This window comes from Vicia villosa, linkage group LG4, assembly GCF_029867415.1.
Source record: "Vicia villosa cultivar HV-30 ecotype Madison, WI linkage group LG4, Vvil1.0, whole genome shotgun sequence".
NCBI lineage: Eukaryota > Viridiplantae > Streptophyta > Magnoliopsida > Fabales > Fabaceae > Vicia > Vicia villosa.
The window spans coordinates 173,959,698-173,978,455 of NC_081183.1; the positions used below are offsets into that span (position 1 = coordinate 173,959,698).

Here is an 18,758-nt window from a genome sequence, read left to right on the forward strand (position 1 = left end):
TAAAAAAAAGGTATGATACATTTTTTCATCCTTCTACTACATAAAGAAGAAAAACAACTTTTACATTCTATTTTTGCCACTGCAACAACATATACCACAACCAAATTGAGATCTATAATAGATTACATAGATTACAGATTACAAGGGCGTAGTTTCCCGGATGAAGGGAAGGAGGAGGGCACTCACAAACAACCTCTCTTCCAAACCCATCATGAATTTATATAAAACAAGACTCTATATATATTGGTTTTTCACATGTTATTTTTACCAGAGGCATCTTGAATAAGGGATCATCCGATACTACATGTGTACACCTTTATTCAATGGTTTCTCACAAGTTCCTTCCATTTGAGGTAATCTTGTTCGTGACATTGTCGAACACTAAATACTTGCACCTCTTTCAGTCTGGATTCGAACTTTGACTTGTTCCATTATAACGAACTAGTCTTTCCTGCTAGACTCGAACACCGTGGTAGAATATACACATATACACAGCACACATACGCACAAGATTTAGATGAAATAAAATAAAGTTTCTTCTAGCACTTTGCTAGGAGTTAGCTCAATCGAAGCTAGATGAACGGCTCCACCTGCCTCTCAAGTAGTCCTCTAAAGAGACATTTTGATCAACACTCCATAAGGAGAGTGCGTCGTCCTCCACATCAAGCAGTGCAAGATTTAGGTGTGACTGTAAGTTAGAAGTTGGAGAAGCTTCTTCATCAAGCAATTCTGTAGCTTTCAAAGCATTAATTTCTATCCTTGCCCACTTCATTACTACAGCATCACCTTTAAGAACCTTTGAGATCTGTGGTCCAATGGAACAAATATGAGATTTAACAATAAATGCTGTCATAAGATAAGCATAAATAAGTTGCAAATAAGCTCTTCTGAATCCACCTTGAGAAGTTAAGGTATATATGCTATTTGAGTTCAAGTAGTGCATGATATAGGATAAGCAAATCTATTTCTGTATATAAAAGACCAAATCTGTTACTAGGCCAATTTTTATTTCACTTACAAGGTTCATTTGAGGTCTAGCTCCCGGAGCACGCCTGATACAAAGTGTGGCTGCTAAGACCATCCTTTCTATCTTTTCATGATCATAGTTATCACCCAAACTAGGATCCAACAATTGCGACAGCTTCCCACTATTTAGAATCGGACTTGCCTACAAATGATACATTTCCATTATTTTTTCCCTCCAACACCAAAGATGATAACGAACTGATAAATAACCGAGTTCCATTCCTACTCAAAAAAAAAAAAAGAGACCAAATATAGAGTACATACCCACATGACAAGGCTCTCTTGACCCTTAGGATAATCGCCACTTATAGGCTTTCTCCCTGAAAGAAGCTCAAGAAGCACGACGCCAAATGCATAGACATCAATCTTATCATTTACTTTACCATACATGAAGTATTCAGGAGCCAAGTAACTGCATAGATATAGATAAGTGTAGTACATAGTTCAGAATCATTTCAATTACAATATTTTCCTGCAATAAATATGCGCAATAATGGATGGTCTAGTTATGTGGATGGAAGTTAAGTACAAACCCAAAAGTTCCGGCAACATCGGTGCAAGTTGTATATGATGATGAGGATGATGCCCATTTAGCGAGTCCAAAGTCAGAGAGCTACAGAATATCAACATAACAACAGCATGAGTATAAATCCATCAGAATATTGGTGTGAGCCAAAAGAGAGATAAATTACCTGAGGTTCAAAATCCTCGGATAATAACACATTTGATGATTTTACATCGCGATGGATCACAGTTTGGTCACCATTATTATGCAGATACTCCAATGCCTTGGCAACACCCAGTGCCACTTTATATCTCTCGGTCCAACCGAACTCGAGTAGATTTTTCTTATTACCTATTAAACATGAAGAGGTAAATCATATGTGAGCAGGTTACATAACATAAAAAAAAAACTCTTACGAATCACATGATCAGAGACATGAAGATTCATCTTACAAGAAATTTAAGGCGAATATTACGTACCGTGAAGGTTGTGTTCAAGGCTCCCTCTTGATAAGAAATCATAGACCAAAAGAAGATTATCATCTTCAAAGCAAAATCCAACGAGGGAAATGATGTTTACGTGATGCAAAGTAGTGATAATTTCTATCTCTAAAACAAATTCCTTCAAAACATCATCCGAAGGCTTTAAGATCTTAACAGCAACTTCCTTTCCATCAGGAAGACAGCCTTTATAAACCTCACTACTTCCTCCTTTCCCTATCAAATTTTCTGAAATCAAACCAAAAATGTCAATTAAACCAATTCAGAACAAATAGAAATCATAGTCCAAAATCAAAATACACACCAGGCAAGAAATTTGATGTTGCTGATACAAGTTCTTGGTACTTAAACAATCTACAAGACGATGAGTATTTCTCATGAAGCCCCACCAATTCTTTAGGAATGTTTACGGATTTGCGTTCGGGTGAAGCAATTGTCCCTATTTCAGCATCCACCGGAACAAGAGCACCACTTTTGCTATCTAGACCCAATAATTGATCTTTATCATATGAAAGATTTCTAGAGGGCAACTGCATTGCCCATTGAACCACAGAAATCTTAGGAAACGAAGATCTTTCAGAAAATCTCCTGTCCGATGATGAAATTCTGCTATGTAGTAGTGGCCAACCAGGTTTCAAATCAGCCACCTCTCTGTAATGCAAAGTTTTCATGCTCGAACCGGCATCAGTTACCTTTACAGGCACCATAGCTAACAAGTTCTTTTCGTTCTCCCTATCACTGCCACCATAAGACTCTCGATCTCCAGCTTTGTAGCAAGATGAATCTGACAATATCGAATCTTGCATATCATCATTCAGTACTTTTGAACTCTTGCCGAATTTCCATTGAATCGAACCAAGCAACCCAACTCGACTGCCTGCAACAACTCATAAACTAAGAACTCCACTATCTCTCTTAATAAAATTCCCTTAAAAAAAACAAAATTAATAAAAAAAACCTTTTAAATCGGCGCAATTCGTAGACGATGATCCATCTCTCTTGAACACAACTTTCCCATTATCAACAGCAAAAACCCAACAATCCTTAGATAACTTCTTAGCACAATACCTTCCTATAGAAATAGATGGTCTAATTTTACTAAAACCTCGCGGTGCTCCAACTATAACATGAGTTGCACAATAATCATTTGCTTCTCTAACCAAAATCCTCCTCACCGACGAACCCCGGCAAATCTTAAGCTTCAGATCCACCTACATAATTTTTTTCCAAAAATATACTTATTTCATAAAATCAACCAACTTTCCTTAAAATTGACGCTAAAAAAAATAAACACTAACCTGTTTCAAATTGCAGAATCCTTCATAACCAGAAAGAATAGAATCAAATGCTTTAACAAGAGAAAACAAAGACGATTTCCCATCTCTATTCACAGTTTCTACACCAACAAACAAAAAATCAAAATTGATCAAAAAATAACAAGATTGATAACTGAATTTGAGTTAGTTAGTTAGTTAGTTATTTAGTTAGTTACCGTGATTTGGAAGAACATGAAGAGCCACAATAAGATCACCAGGTTGAGCGACATTAACTAACGCCCAAGTAAGCAACTCCGAGCAGTGACTGTGAGAATGATCCTCCATCTTGACACCAACCACGACAGTACGGCCTCCACTGGAGGCGGAGCGTCCGGTGATCATTTTGAAGATGCCACGTGGCAGTGGTTATTGTTGTCGTTATATTGTCGGTGAGAGGAGAAAGTGATGGAAGTGTCGGTGGTGAAGAAGGTGGTTAAAGGGAAAGCAATGGTGGACGGTGATGAAATGAAATTTGAGAGTGTGAGTGTGTAACCACAAAATTGATTTGATGATTCTTTGTTTGTTTGTAAAGTTGCTTTCATAGATATATACACGTGGGGGGTGTAAATATTAAAAATGCGTGGTGTTTTGACAGCGGAGTGTGTTTTTTGGGAAAAGGAAAAAATCTATTTATAGGTAGGAGTTAGGATGAAAGGTCAACGAGATTAAATTGGCGGGTAAATGAATCATTTAATGTTTTTTATTATTTTATTTTTTTGGTGGAAGTTTGTGGTAGAAGATTGTGCTGCATAATTACATTGGTCTCTTGTTACGTTACGGACGTGAATATAATTTGGTAGTGTATTCAATTTTGTAGCTTCTATGCTAAGTAGAAGTACCCTATGTTAGCAAATTAAAGGATTTTTATATAATTGTTTTTTATTAATAAATTAATAATTATTTAGGTTAAATGCACTTTTATTACTATCATCTTTGAGATAAAAACAAAGGTTTGATTCCTCCCGTCTAAGAATAAATTTTTAAGGGTTCTATGGACAGTTTTATTTTTGACTGAAAGAACAAATTTAATATGATATGACAACGTAATTATTCATTATATATGATACAAATATTAATTGTTTTTACATGTGTATGTGTATGATCATGTCAGAATAATTCATTTCTAATAAATGCAAGACCAAAACAAAATTAAAATTAAAACTGAAAATTAAAATTTATTTTTAAAATAGAGATTAAAATTTTAATTTTTAAAATAAGGGGAGTAATTCCATTTTAACCTAATTATTTTTAATTATATACTCTTGTATTCTAAAAAAATATTATTTCATTAAAAAAACATTTTTTTTTAATTGTTTTTAAGTATTACAAAATTTTGATGATAAAAGTTAATTTAGTTGATAATAAATTGACTCATTTATTCGTAGATTTATTTCCTATAATTGATTTTAAAACTTTTTTAATTTCTATAGTCTTATAGAGTCTTTTCATTCTTAGTACTAGTGAATTTTCAAATTCAATTCACTTAGATTTTTTTAATAAACAAATTATATATTTTTTATATATTTTTCTTGAAAATACTTTAATAACATATTAGTAATAAAAATTTTAAAAATTTTTTTCGTTTAGACTTTTGTTGAAATTTTTTAAATAATTTAAAATGTTTAAAATTATATTAGAGAGGGGGTAGAGAAGATCGTGAGATGACAGTGCCAGAAGCGCAGAAGGCTCGGGCTGTTACATATGCCTTAACTTGACTGCTTGATTCGTAATTGTGGAATAGGCTCATTGAATACCTTTCTTATTATATGATAGCAGGCCCAAATGTATTACTAAAAGGCCCACTCATTTAGAGGATTATGTGCTGAATTAAGACATTTTCTTTAAAAAAAATTATTATCTTTTTAGCTCTTTCGTAATTGGGCCTAGCCCATGTTGCTGACCCGTTTTGCTGTTTGTATATAAGCCACCTTATTGTCTAGGGTGAGGCAGAAAATTAATGAAAAGTTTATTTCTTTCTTGTTTTGTGTTCATTCAATGGTAGAACCTAGTATTTGGTAGTAGGTGCTAATCCTTTTACATCATTGGTGCTTTCATCCTGAACCCATGGACCCCCCTAAATCAACTCAACCATCCCCTCAAGAGATCGTTGAACAAGCTGTTCAAACCTCTAACATTCGCCTTGATAACACTGTTAATCAAATACACTCAGATCTGGATGATCGATTTGTTGTTGTGCAGTCAGATCTGGAAAAAATGCAACAGAACCTACAACAAATCAATACTAGAATGTAGAACAAAAAAATAGATTTCTGATTCCCGTTATGACTCAATCATGACGATACTCAACAAGCTGCTGATTCAACCTACTGCTACTGTTTCGGCTGTTCCTACTTCTTCAGGTACTAAATTCGTTCCATACTCTATACCTATGATCTTGAACTTCCACCATTGTCGCGGATCCATTCTGTTATCCATGTATCTCAGCTGAAGGCATACCATGGAAGCGACCCAAACACCCATTTCATCCCCCTTCCACCGGATTTACAAACGACGCATGCAGAGGATTCATCAAACGAAACTAGCCTTGAGAACTCATATGTGGTCGCTCACGGAGGGAGTATGATAAGGAGACAAGAGTTTTCTTTGAGTTGTGAGAATAAAGGGAACGAACCTCAAGCTTTGAGAGAAAAGAAAAAGTGTACTTTGAAAAGCAAAGGAGATGTGAACGTATCTACTGAAGATTTGGAAGAATGTACTAGAAGTAATGAGATAGAGTTTTCGGTTCCCAATGCTACAACGTCTTTACAATCTCCACCCTTCATTACTTTGGATTCCCCTCAAAACATATCCACACCATCCATCAGTTCCCCAAACCCTTCACGTGCTTGCGTAACTTCCAAGATCGTCTGCACTTCCCTAGTCAACACGCCTAGCACAACTGTCCCGCATGCAGCCACTGACGCCACCTACTTGCCAGCTAGCCCTAATACTTCCTTCTAATGGGCCTCTTCTTTTCAACGGTCCAACTCTTCTTTCACTTCCAACGTTGAGGACAAGGTTGTCATTGGGCCGGAAAGTAGTGATAGCAGGCCCAAACGTATTACTAAAAGGCCTACTCACTTAGAGGATTATGTGCTAAATTAAGACATTTTTTTTAATAATTTTTATTATATTTTTAGCTCTTTCGTAATTGGGCCTAGCCCATGTTGCTGACCCGCTTTGCTGTTTGTATATAAGCCACCTTATTGTCTAGGGTGAGGCAGAAAATTAATGAAGAGATTATTTCTTTCTTGTTTTGTGTTCATTCAATGGTAGAACCTAGTATTTGGTAGTAGTTGCTAATATTTTACATCATTATAGGTAACATTCCACTCTGGATAATTGACGTGTGTCTCTATGCTAGCTGGTACTTTAGAGCTTTGAACAGTATCCAATAAGATCTCGACTATTGGTGGTGTGTAGTGAATCTTATTGAACAATTGACTTCAAACACAAGAGAGGATGAATTGTGGTATTCAAAAATCATGATTAATTTAAAGTTTACTACTAAAAACAACAGTTTGTATTAATTTAATTAAAAAAAATATCGAAAAATGGAAGACGGAAATGTAAAGGAAAGTAAATATATGAAAGTAAATAGAGAGAGTTAAGAGAGACAACACTAAGATTTATAAAGTTTCGGTCGATCTATTGGCCTGCTCCTCTCCTCAAGAAAAACTTCTTGAGAGTTCCACTAATAACATCTTTTAAGCTTTTACGAAGTTATGCTCAAGAACCTTATTATGATTTTTTAGGAGATTTTAATAGGTTGATCCCTCAAACCAATTGAAGCTTATCACAAGCTAAGCTCACGAACCAATAACGGGTTTTTGACCGACTAATCTCAAAAACCAAACAGAGGCTTTATCAAGATAGGCTCAACAACCAAACAAGAGAAACTTCAAGAGAACCACACTCTTGATAAAATAGTTGAACACTAGTACAACTAAAAATTTCACAAGTGTATTTCACTCACAAAGACACTAAAGCAACTTTAAGTGAAATAGAGAAAGAGAGAGAGAGAGAGAGAGAGAGAGAGAGAGAGAGAGAGAGAGAGAGAGAGAGAGAGAGAGAGAGAGAGAGAGAGAGAGAGAGAGAGAGAGAGAGAGAGAGAGAGAGAGAGAGAGAGAGAGAGATATTAGAATGATAAATGAATGCTTAGAATTTGAATTCTGGTGTGTAAAGTAATGAGAAATGTAGCTTAAAAAGGAAGATGATCCATGAGATTTTTAATGCTCATAATCGATTATCCCATAAGGATAATCAATTATGTAGTGTAAATATGGAAAGTTTTCAAAGTATATTGTTACTAATCGATTATAAATCCTAATAACCGATTATGAGGCATTACAAATGAGATAATCAACTAAACCTAATTGATAATCAATTATTCAGTGTAATTTTCTCTCATAAGAGATTATTTGAGCTAGTAATAACTAGTTATTCGTGTAAAAACATTTTGTTATAATTATATCAAAACAAAAGGGTCCTAAAATAATATTTGGTAACTCAGACACCGTGCTAAAGGCACGCCCGACTAGACAAGCTTCCACACTTCCTATTTCACAATTTGAAGCTTCAAGTTCTTTGCCACATTATATTTGATTTTAGAACTTCACTGGAACTTTGAATCTTATCCCTAATTAGGCTTGAGATAAATTTAGGATAAGCAACATCGTCAAAGACATGTGGAAAGATATCATTAGAGATCAACATGATCAACCTAAAGGATTCCATCGATCATCAGAGTCATCATCAAAACCACCATGATCGTCACATGATCAAAACATCAACTATACTTTACTGTACCTGCAAGCACATAGATCCATAAATTGTATAATCCTTAATGGATGAGACATATAAAAGGAGTTCTTAAAGTGTTATTTTGCCCTTTCCTACCATTCGTGATTTGTAAAAGAACTTATTTTTGCATTATCATCATTCTTTCTTACAAACTTTGTTGTTCCAATTTTTGGTTATGCTCATGTGTGATCTGCTCTTGTTGGCACTTGACATGCATAATTAATCGATATATTTTCTTTAAAATAAAACCAAAGTCTTTTACTTACTTTCACTCTTTTCTAGGATTTTATCGATAATGTGTAACATCCTGAATTTTTATTTGAATTTTTATTTAATTGATAGTGTGATATTTTAATATTTTTATGATGTTATTATTATTTTTCCCTTTCTCATTCTCTTCCTTTTTATAAAAAACTAATGTTAATTTATTTTTAATTTCACTTAACTCATATTTCAGTTTTTCTTTTCATACTTTGACTTCATGTGGTTTTTCAACTTTCTCCTTTCAAACATAAGAGAATGACATTTTTATATGAGAACATGAGAATGAATCTGAACCATTAAATTTTAAATAAATGACGGAGATTATGTGTGATACTTTTTCTCTTTCTCTCTTCCATCATTTATTTTAATAATAGAGGAGAGAGAGAAAATAATGACACATAATCTCTACCATTTATTTTAAAATATGATGATTCGGATTCATTATCATATTCTCACATAAAAATGTCATTCTCATACGTCTTTTTATATATATATATATATATATATATATATATATATATATATATATATATATATATATATATATATATATATATATATATATATATATATATATATATATATATATATATATATAATTGTGTGTGTGTGTTTTTTTTTTGTTTTTTTATTTTATTTTTTATAATGCATTGTTCTTTTCACAAGCGAAAACAATACATATTTGTAATTGTAGAAATGTGCATGCACTAGAGCTCTTAGATTTTGAGCCTATAATATTCTATTTCTATGTTCATTAAACTTAAAGCCAATAAAGAAAAAGTTACGTAACTATTGAATTACCAATATTTTTACTTGCATGTATGACATGAGTTCATATAGCTTGTTTTTCTTTTAAGAAATGTAGTTTCTTCGTTTGAAGTTTTATATTTTATTCCATTGGATTGAATCCGAAACCACCATCACAACACAGATTGCTTTTATTCTTTGATAGTTGCTTATATAACTTGTACACAATCAGGTTCTTAATGTATTTGACATCATAATGAATTTAAATCTAAGCAAACTTGACGGCCATACCTAATCAGTGATGTATGTATATAGATAAACTTCAACAACATTTCTTGCAATTAAATTAATCTATACAATCTGTATAATTTATTTATACAAATATGAAAAATGTTAGATAACTCATAAGATTTGTTTTTAAATTTTAAAAAATTGTTCAATTGGAGTGATAAACTGCTAATGTTCTTAACAAAAAATTCTGCTTTCAATTTAGATAGATACAAGGGAAGGGGAACTATGTGATGTGGTTGGCGGCGAGGAAGATGAAGCGTGTGATTAACAACATTTTAAATTTTTTTTAAAAGAACTTTTTTAAAATGTGTATCAATCTATTATCTATTATTAATATATAAAAGTAATAGTACTTGGAAATTCCAGTAAAAGCCCTCTTATAAATGTACTGAAACTTTTCTTATTCCACGGGTATAAAAGTCTTTTGTCAAAATAACACAATAATATTGATTTGGCATTTATTGTTGCTGATGTGGCAGTCTCTTATTTTTTTGTTAGTTTTTTATTTTTCCTAATTGGTTTATTTATTTCTTCAAATCTACACGTTAAAATATGTAATACTTATGGTTATACCCTAATAATTATTTCATCATTGAATGGATAAGTTTTATTACTTTGAAAACATCAATTCCTCCACTACCCAAAAAATCAATTATTTGCACCCTTTCATTTTTCTATACGTTTCTAAGTTTTGATTCTCACTTTCTCTTTTACACATTTATTGAAAATGCATAGCCATGGAACATGAAAAGCCACTACTCAATAACCATAAACACACCTTCCCATATCTCTTTGATCCATTTTACGAAGTGCATCGTTACAAAAGAGAGAAATACCTCTTCATTTCAATACCACGAAGCATCTGCCTCTCCAACCTTCAATTTTTACTAACAACAAATTTGCAGAAGAAAATAAATGCAGCATCCATCACCAATGGGTACAACAAAACCATGGAGAAAAACAACAACAGAAGCAACGAGAACACAAAAAATAGAAGGGAAAAAGCAGTGCTGTCGGAAATCAGATCTGACACGTCCACTCATGTGAACATCGCTCCGCCTTCGCAAACCCGTTGGCAACTATAACGCGACAACCACCGTAGACGCACAAAGCTTCATCCGACATTCTTCCTTTGTTAATAAACTGTGAGTTCATTGATTTAAAAATGGAGTCACTTTCTACTGGTAATACTATGATGGTAGCCAGGGACTCATCAAACTAGGTTTGTTTCTAACTATATAATTAATTTTATATTTTATTTCAAACTATAAGCTACTGCACTTAATTTTCTATTTAGTTTTTCATTTTGAATCATTCTAATCCTAATTACTATTCTGTGTTAGGTTTTGCTGCAATTAGATATGTTTCACAATGGACTTTCTAGGATGTTCGAGTGCAACACTGTAAAGGGTTATGTTTGGGTTACTCTCAAACTATGTGTGTGTGCTGATGATGTATTGTTTGTTAGATTGTGAAAGTTTTGGATTTATAGGTTATGAAACTTACTTTTTGTTTGTATGTTTGTTGTTTTTGATTTTGTGTTTTTTTTCTTTTCAGCATCCTTGAAATCTAAATTTGGTTGGATAAACCAACTCTTGGCATTGCTCTCATGAATTTGAGGTATAAAGATGAATGTGCAGTTGAATCAAGGGGTAAAGGTAGGGAGTTCTGAAACTTATTTATTTGTAGTATATATAGCCAGTGTCACCAAGTAGCATTTTAGCGCAACAAAATTATATTCAAATTGCCAAAATTCAGCAATATGAAGTTTATGGCAAAGTTTTGTCAAATAGAGGTTATAACCTATTAGCAGCATGGTATCATTGTAGCAGTGCAATTTGATCAAACAACTATTCTCTGTTATTCCTGATTTAAAATGTTGTATTAGCTAAGCTGGCATTCAGAGTTATTATATGGTTCTGATTTCTATTTGCTTATTTATCATTTTTCAATTTCAATATTAGGTGTTTGATCAAGTTATATAGTGTTTTTGAAAATAATTTCATTTATTTATATTGCTATTTTATGCAGTCAACGATCCTGATTTTGATACTGAGAGTTAGCCAAGTTGATGTTGGAAGATCTTCTCCGAGTTGTTTGAATCTTGAAGAATTGGCTCATATGCCTCATACTACCGATATGTATGTTCTTGGGTAAGTTTCTGATTTTGTAAACTAAATGTGATAATGGTCATAATATGAAATGATTTACATTATACTTCCCTCATGTTTCAAGAAATTGTACCTTTCAATGCTAGAAATGTTTTAGGAACAGAATAAAATGGTTCGGCTAGAAAATGGCTAGCTCTTTTTCGGAAGACGCTAAATAGTCTCCCCAGAACAATTGGTGAATGCTACACTAATTTAATGATCCCTGATCCTATTTTTGAGTTAGATCCTTGCTGAAACTGTTGTTGCAAAGAATCTCTCAAACATGTTGCATTATGTGTCTCTCCAGTCAAAGGTATACTAAGAACATTAACATTCTTGTGACCTTGATAGAATTTAGGTAATGATCCTTGATATAGTTTTGTATCTGTGTACCAAGCACTTATATGAATTCCACCACGATAATCGATTCTGATCTTTTTGTTTGGATTTCTTGCAGTGATTGATAAGTTGAATGTGGTTGATAAGCTATTGTTGCTTGAGAGATTGAACAGCGTGATATGCAGTTCGTTGACAGAGTATTTTGGATAGAAGGTGAGGAAGAGGATTCCGATTGCGATAGCGATGGCGATCCTGATGATTAGAATCAATAGGAGGCTGCATAGCCAACAGAAGAATCGCAGCAACAACTTCTTCTTTTCTTTGGTGATTTTAGATAATGGTTCATATGAATACTAGGTTGTTGTGCAGGAAGAGGTTGACATTTTCATTGAATCAATATTATTTTCAGCCTGGCTGCATTATGTTTGTCTATTATTTATTTATTTCAAAACATCCTCTCAAAGCTTTATTAAAACTACAGTGTAATTGTTTTCAATCAAAATTTGATCGTTCCGCCCATAATATATAAATATAAATAATTTTAGCGTTTGATAATTCATTACAATATATTACGCATTTTTTTAAACATGAAATATTTGTTAAAGGTCAGACTTAATATCACATATTTAACTCACAGTTTTTTTTTTTTAAATTTCAATATAAAGAAAAGCTTTATCGTACATGCATCACATAATTCAAAATTTAAAACGAGAAACTTTTTAATGATTTTAACATTAAAAACAAAAAATTGAAAACAATTTATTGTCAATCAATACTTCTGATTTGATTATAGGTCAACTTTTATTATCAATCAATACTTTTGAAAATAATTAAATTCATTAATTATAGTCAATTTTTATTTATAGGTTTTCAATTTTTATTTATATGTTTGAAAACTATTTATTTAAAATCTGTAATTAAAAGTTTTACACTATTTTTTTAAATTTTATTGTTGATCCAATTTAAAGTAAGTGATAATAAATAAAATAAATTATTTTTGATTGATGTAATTGAAATTTTATTTATATCATTTTACAAATTTGCTTATAAAATCAAATTAATAATAACCAAATTGTCATTTTGATTGGTAATTTTTAAATTTCTTAATAATCTAACTAACTAAAATATATTTAAAAAATATTCCGTGATTCAATTTATTAAATCTAATAAATTATTATAAATTTAATTTTCTTATTAAACCAATAATATTTTTTTATGTACTTATAATATGTTTTATTTTGAAATCTTTATTAATAAATAAAACAAATAATTTTAATTTTCATATTATATGTTTTTTATTTAAATATATTTATAAATAGGAAATTCAATCTTTTTAGCTGTTCATTCAAAAGGTAAACTTTTTTAAATCCAAAATTCAATTAAATGATAGTTATAATATTGAATGAAATTATTATTATTGAAAAGTTTTATCATACAAGCATCACATAATTCAAAATTTAAAACGAAAAACTTTTTAATGATTTTAACATTAAAAACAAAAAATTGAAAACAATTTATTGTCAATCAATACTTCTGATTTGATTATAGGTCAACTTTTATTGTCAATCAATACTTTTGAAAATAATTAAATTAATTAATTATAGTCAATTTTTATTTATAGGTTTTCAATTTTTATTTATAGGTTTGAAAACTATTTATTTAAAACCTGTAATTAAAAGTTTTATACTATTTTTTTAAATTATATTGATGATCCAATTTAAAGTAAGTGATAATAAATAAAATAAATTATTTGTGATTGATGTAATTGAAATTTTATTTATATCATTTTAAAAATTTGCTTATAAAATCAAATTAATAATAACCAAATTGTCATTTTGATTTAATACCAATGTTTTTTTAATTTCTTTATAATCTAACTAAATCAAATATATTTTAAAAAAATTCTATGATTCAATTTATTAAATCTAATCAATTATTATAAATTTTAATTTTCTTATTAAACCAATTATATTTGTTATGTACTTATAATATGTTTTATTTTGAAATGTTTATTAATAAATAAAACAAATAATTTTAATTTTCATATTATATGTTTTTTAATTAAATATATTTATAAATAGGAAACTCAATCTTTTTAGCTTTTCATTCAAAAGGTAAATTTTTTTAAATTTTAAAATCAATTAAATGATAATTATATTATTGAATGAAATTATTATTATTGAAAAGTTTTATCATACATGCATCACATAATTCAAAATTTAAAAAGAGAAACTTTTTAATGATTTTAACAATAAAAACAAAAAATTGAAAACAATTTATTGTCAATCAATACTTCTGATTTGATTATAGGTCAACTTTTATTATCAATCAATACTTTTGAAAATAATTAAATTAATTCATTATAGTCAATTTTCATTTATAGGTTTGAAAACTATTTATTTAAAACCTGTTATTAAAAGTTTTACACTATTTTTTTAAATTATATGGTTGATAAAATTTAAAGTAAGTGATAATAAATAAAATAAATTATTTGTGATTGATGTAATTGAAATTTTATTTATATCATTTTACAAATTTGCTTATAAAATCAAATTAATAATAACCAAATTGTCATTTTGATTTAATACCAATGTTTTTTAAATTTCTTAATAATCTAACTAAATAAAATATATTTTAAAAAATATTATATGATTCAATTTATTAAATCTAATCAGTTATTATAAACTTTAATTTTCTTATTAAACCAATTATATTTTTTTATGTTCTTATAATATGTTTTATTTTGAAATGTTCATTAATAAATAAAACAAATAATTTTAATTTTCATATTATATCTTTTTTATTAAAATATATTTATAAATAGGAAACTCAATTATTTTAGCTTTTCATTCAAAAGTTAAACTTTTTTAAATCTTAAATTCAATTAAATGATAATTATAATATTGAATTAAATTATTATTATTGAAATGAAAACTAAATAATTTCTCATAATTCTTAATTTAAAATATATTTATAATAAAATTAAAAGTTCGATATATTAGTAGATTTATACCTAAATTTTTGAATTTTATAAGAAATTAATAAATATGTATTTAATTGTATAAATAAATAAATGTCAAATTGTTATACAATATTTTAATTGATTTTAGTTATTCTTATATCTGATTTTTTATTTACCAACTTATATGTACACTAATTAATAAATATTAAATTATTTTAATTTTATTTACCTACTTATAATTATTCGATATTCTTAAAACAAAAAGATTTTTGTTTTTTCTCTTTCCTATATAAAATTTAATACTCTATTTAATATATTATTTATAGTACATAGGTTTTAAATTTATATTTTTTTATAATTTTACATATTCAAGATCTAATTACTCTATTAAAATATTTATATTTTTATTATTTGTTTAATTTTAAATATTTTAAGTATACATTAAACATAGAAACTTTTAATATTTTACGGGAAATGTCATATATTTTAGATTTGAAAAAAATGAGCTAATATCTGAAATAAGTTTAATAAATTTTATTCTCTAACTATGTTTAATTTCTTAAGCATTTGACGGGAGTTGTCATACATTTTACATTTGTAAAAATGAGCTAATATCTTAAATAGGTTTAATAAATTTTTAGAATTAAAACATTTGGATTCAACTGGGGTTTCTTACCTCATCTGAATTGACGGGTAGATGTGAACGTATGTATGAGATACCAGTTATTGACGGATCATTTTAATGTCTATCTTTTAACTATTTCTTTTGTTACTGTTTTATAAATTTGAAGTTATAAAAATAATTGACGGGTAGATGTGAATGTATCTCTGAGATAACAGTTATTGACTAATCATTTTAATGTCTATCTTTTAACTATTTCTTTTGTTATTGTTTTATAAAATTGAAGTTATAAAAATAATTGTATGATTTATTATAAATATGAATCAATACTTAAAAGTTGATACATATTATTAGTATATAATTGAAATTAAATGAATATTTATGAACTGCAAAATAAGTTATATTATCTTTCATATTCCAAAGACATGAATTAAATTTTGATAAATGATTATAAGTTATAAACATATTAATGTTATCTAACTTAAAATATGATGTCATATTTAATATTTTAGTCATTGATACGTGTAATATGAATCCATATATTTATTGTTTTTACTTAAAGAGCTAAAAAAAATTGATGTATTATTATCTGTTTCATTGTTTGCTATTATGTTTTTGGGATGCATTTTGATTAAATATATATGGTTGATTTATATAAAAGAACTTTACAAGTGATATTTGGATACATGTAATGTGAAACCTCGACCAGACCCGTGCGATAGCACGGGTTTCCTACTAGTTTATTTAATATCCGGATACTCTGAACTTTAATTAAGTGTGTATCAATAATTTAATGACATTATTTTTATATTATTTTATTTAAAAAATATTTAAATAGTTAATAAATCATGTCCTCGTATCAATAAAACACAAAATTATTTAAATTTTATGATTATCCCAAATATATATTTTTATGTTATACAATTGACTTTTTTTATTAAAAAAAAACACTTTTAAAAATTTTCTATTTGGCTTTTGCACTAGTTTTATCATGAATTACCCGTTTAGTATCAGGGAATTTTTTAATATATTTTTATTTGAGTGATCCATCTCACCTCTGCAAATTGCATATCCAAACGAACCACGATGAATTTTAAAAAAAATGGTTCAAATATGTATATCTGAAAACACCCAAAGACGTTTCGGGTATGCATATTCGAAAACATGACTAGACATAATGGTTGGCAGAAACATAATTGTTTTTTATTTTTAAAAAAAAAGAATTAATGTCGGTTTGATCCGTATTTTGGCTAAACCATTAATAAAAACGCAAACGGACAACAATAAAACCAACACAAAGAAGGTATGTAATATTGTTCTGATATAGCGAAAAATAATACAAATGTTGTTCAAAAAGTACGGAGTATAAAATTAATACATCGACAAATAAAAAAGAAGGGCATAACCTACTGCGTATGTCTTATCCTAATCCTCTGTCTCATGTATCCTGCAGCACTCGATGTCTCCCTAACCATCATTCTACGATGGTCACCGCTTCATGACCACCTATCTAAATCACACCTAAGTCCAAAGCTTCTTGCCAAAGCAATTGTATACGCTGACAAATCAACAACAAATCAGTGGCATGGTCATCCTGGGCCCGATGGTTCTCCAAGATCTCCTCATGAGCTGACCTATGTGGACGACCAGGAGCGTTCGGTGTCATGATAGGGTGTGACACTCTGTAGAACCATGTCCCGTATTTCTCCATACAATGTCAACTGCTCGATGTTGGCATCATCCGATACTCCTCTGATACCATATGATGCTTCTAATCCTAAAAGATGCCATCGAGATCCCGATGGACAATGGTGTCTGGAGCAACCTGAAAGAGAGATCTGGGGATGGTGTGCACATAGTCAAACTATCGCATGCATCACTCAGGAAGATACATGACCATAATGTTACTCCCACATGCCACCCACCCCGAGTATAATGAGATAGGGTCAAAGGGAATCATCTCCCTATGATTCTTGTAAGGCATCCAGTTGATGTCATCATGAACATTCCGATCAAGATACACCCGAACGGTGGCAAAACATTATTTCCTATTTCCAAGAGGTACATGACATCCCGTGGTAACTCTTCATGATAATCCTCGTCAATATAGAAACCATGAATGCGATAGAAATGATTCATCATTGAAAAACGAGTAAGAGCTATGTAAGAATGAAATAATTATACCAAATTAAAATTAATAGTTGGAATGAAAAGTACCATCAACAGTGTGCAAGAGCATGTCAACTGCCTTGTTCCCCAGTTAGTGTCGTCGGGAAGGAGAACTTGACACGAGCTCCATTAGTTGAGGCACACTAGTCAAATGCATGTTCTGGTTGAGCACCCAAATATTCGACCATCCATTCAATCGCATCGTTGCGACTGATCCGGAAGTGGTTAAGTAACATCCCTCTTATAGGAAGGTGTAGCAGGCATGCAACGTCATCTAATGTGATCGTCATCTCTCTAACAGGAAAATGGAAAGATGAGGTTTCCTTGTGCCATCTCGCGCAAAATGGCCTCTGCATGCCGTGGCCGATAGTCCCATAACCAGAACAACATAGTCCGACAAGTCTAGAGCCAAGGATGGCCTCCGTGAACCAATGCTCCCGGGGATGAACAAGATCAAATATTTTCCGCATATGGTACATGAACTTTAGAGCTGGTCTTGTAAAAATTAATAAAAATGTTAGTCGTTAACATATTTGTGTGTGAAACATTGGATGAAAAATTGTAAAAACAAAAACAGTCCTCCTACCCAAACATGCAGAGTGGCATGGGTGTTGTAATATTAAAAAAGGGAGGTGTCACAGGGCCCTCCTGGGTACTCTTGGACAGACCTCTCGGTAGACTGCCTCATTGTTGCACATAGTTGTGCAACATGTGTATCATGAGCAGTCTACGTATCAGGAGCAGCATGTGCTTGAGCATTTTCCTGCTCAAGTTCCGACTCATTATCCCTATGATGCTGAGACGAGGACACATCATCCAGACGACTCTTCGAGACCCTTCTAGACTGCTCATCTCTTTCATGCTGAGCAGACGTTGTCTAGCTTGGCCTGCCAAGTCTCAATCTAAGGTTCTCAGCCATAATCCTGAAAAATGAAACAAATATAAAAAACACTCAAGCAACATTTTGGATTGGCATATCGGAAAATTTCTTAGAGGGGATATCAGATATGCACATTTGAACACCCTTGCGAACAACCATGGATGGACAGGTGAGTGTTCATGCC

At 30.6% G+C, this 18,758-nt stretch overlaps 1 protein-coding gene and 1 long non-coding RNA gene across 2 annotated transcripts; one reads left to right on the top strand and one right to left on the bottom strand.

Moving 5' to 3' along the window:
• Window position 1: 1 nt before the first annotated feature.
• On the bottom strand, window positions 2–3,925 carry LOC131596008 (protein kinase STUNTED-like). The gene is made up of 10 exons (XM_058868552.1): window positions 3,524–3,925; window positions 3,330–3,427; window positions 2,990–3,242; window positions 2,336–2,908; window positions 2,011–2,259; window positions 1,719–1,882; window positions 1,560–1,639; window positions 1,291–1,438; window positions 1,019–1,168; window positions 2–805 (listed from the first exon to the last, which is right to left on the bottom strand). The coding sequence occupies exons 1-10, from the start codon at window positions 3,687–3,689 to the stop codon at window positions 563–565; spliced, it is 2,124 nt and encodes a 707-aa protein (XP_058724535.1). The 5' UTR covers window positions 3,690–3,925; the 3' UTR covers window positions 2–562.
• Window positions 3,926–10,210: 6,285 nt separating this feature from the next.
• LOC131600342 (uncharacterized) lies at window positions 10,211–11,605 on the top strand. Its single transcript, XR_009283103.1, has 4 exons — window positions 10,211–10,674; window positions 10,796–10,906; window positions 11,010–11,110; window positions 11,484–11,605. It is a non-coding gene; the product is annotated as an uncharacterized LOC131600342 (long non-coding RNA).
• Window positions 11,606–18,758: the final 7,153 nt, after the last annotated feature.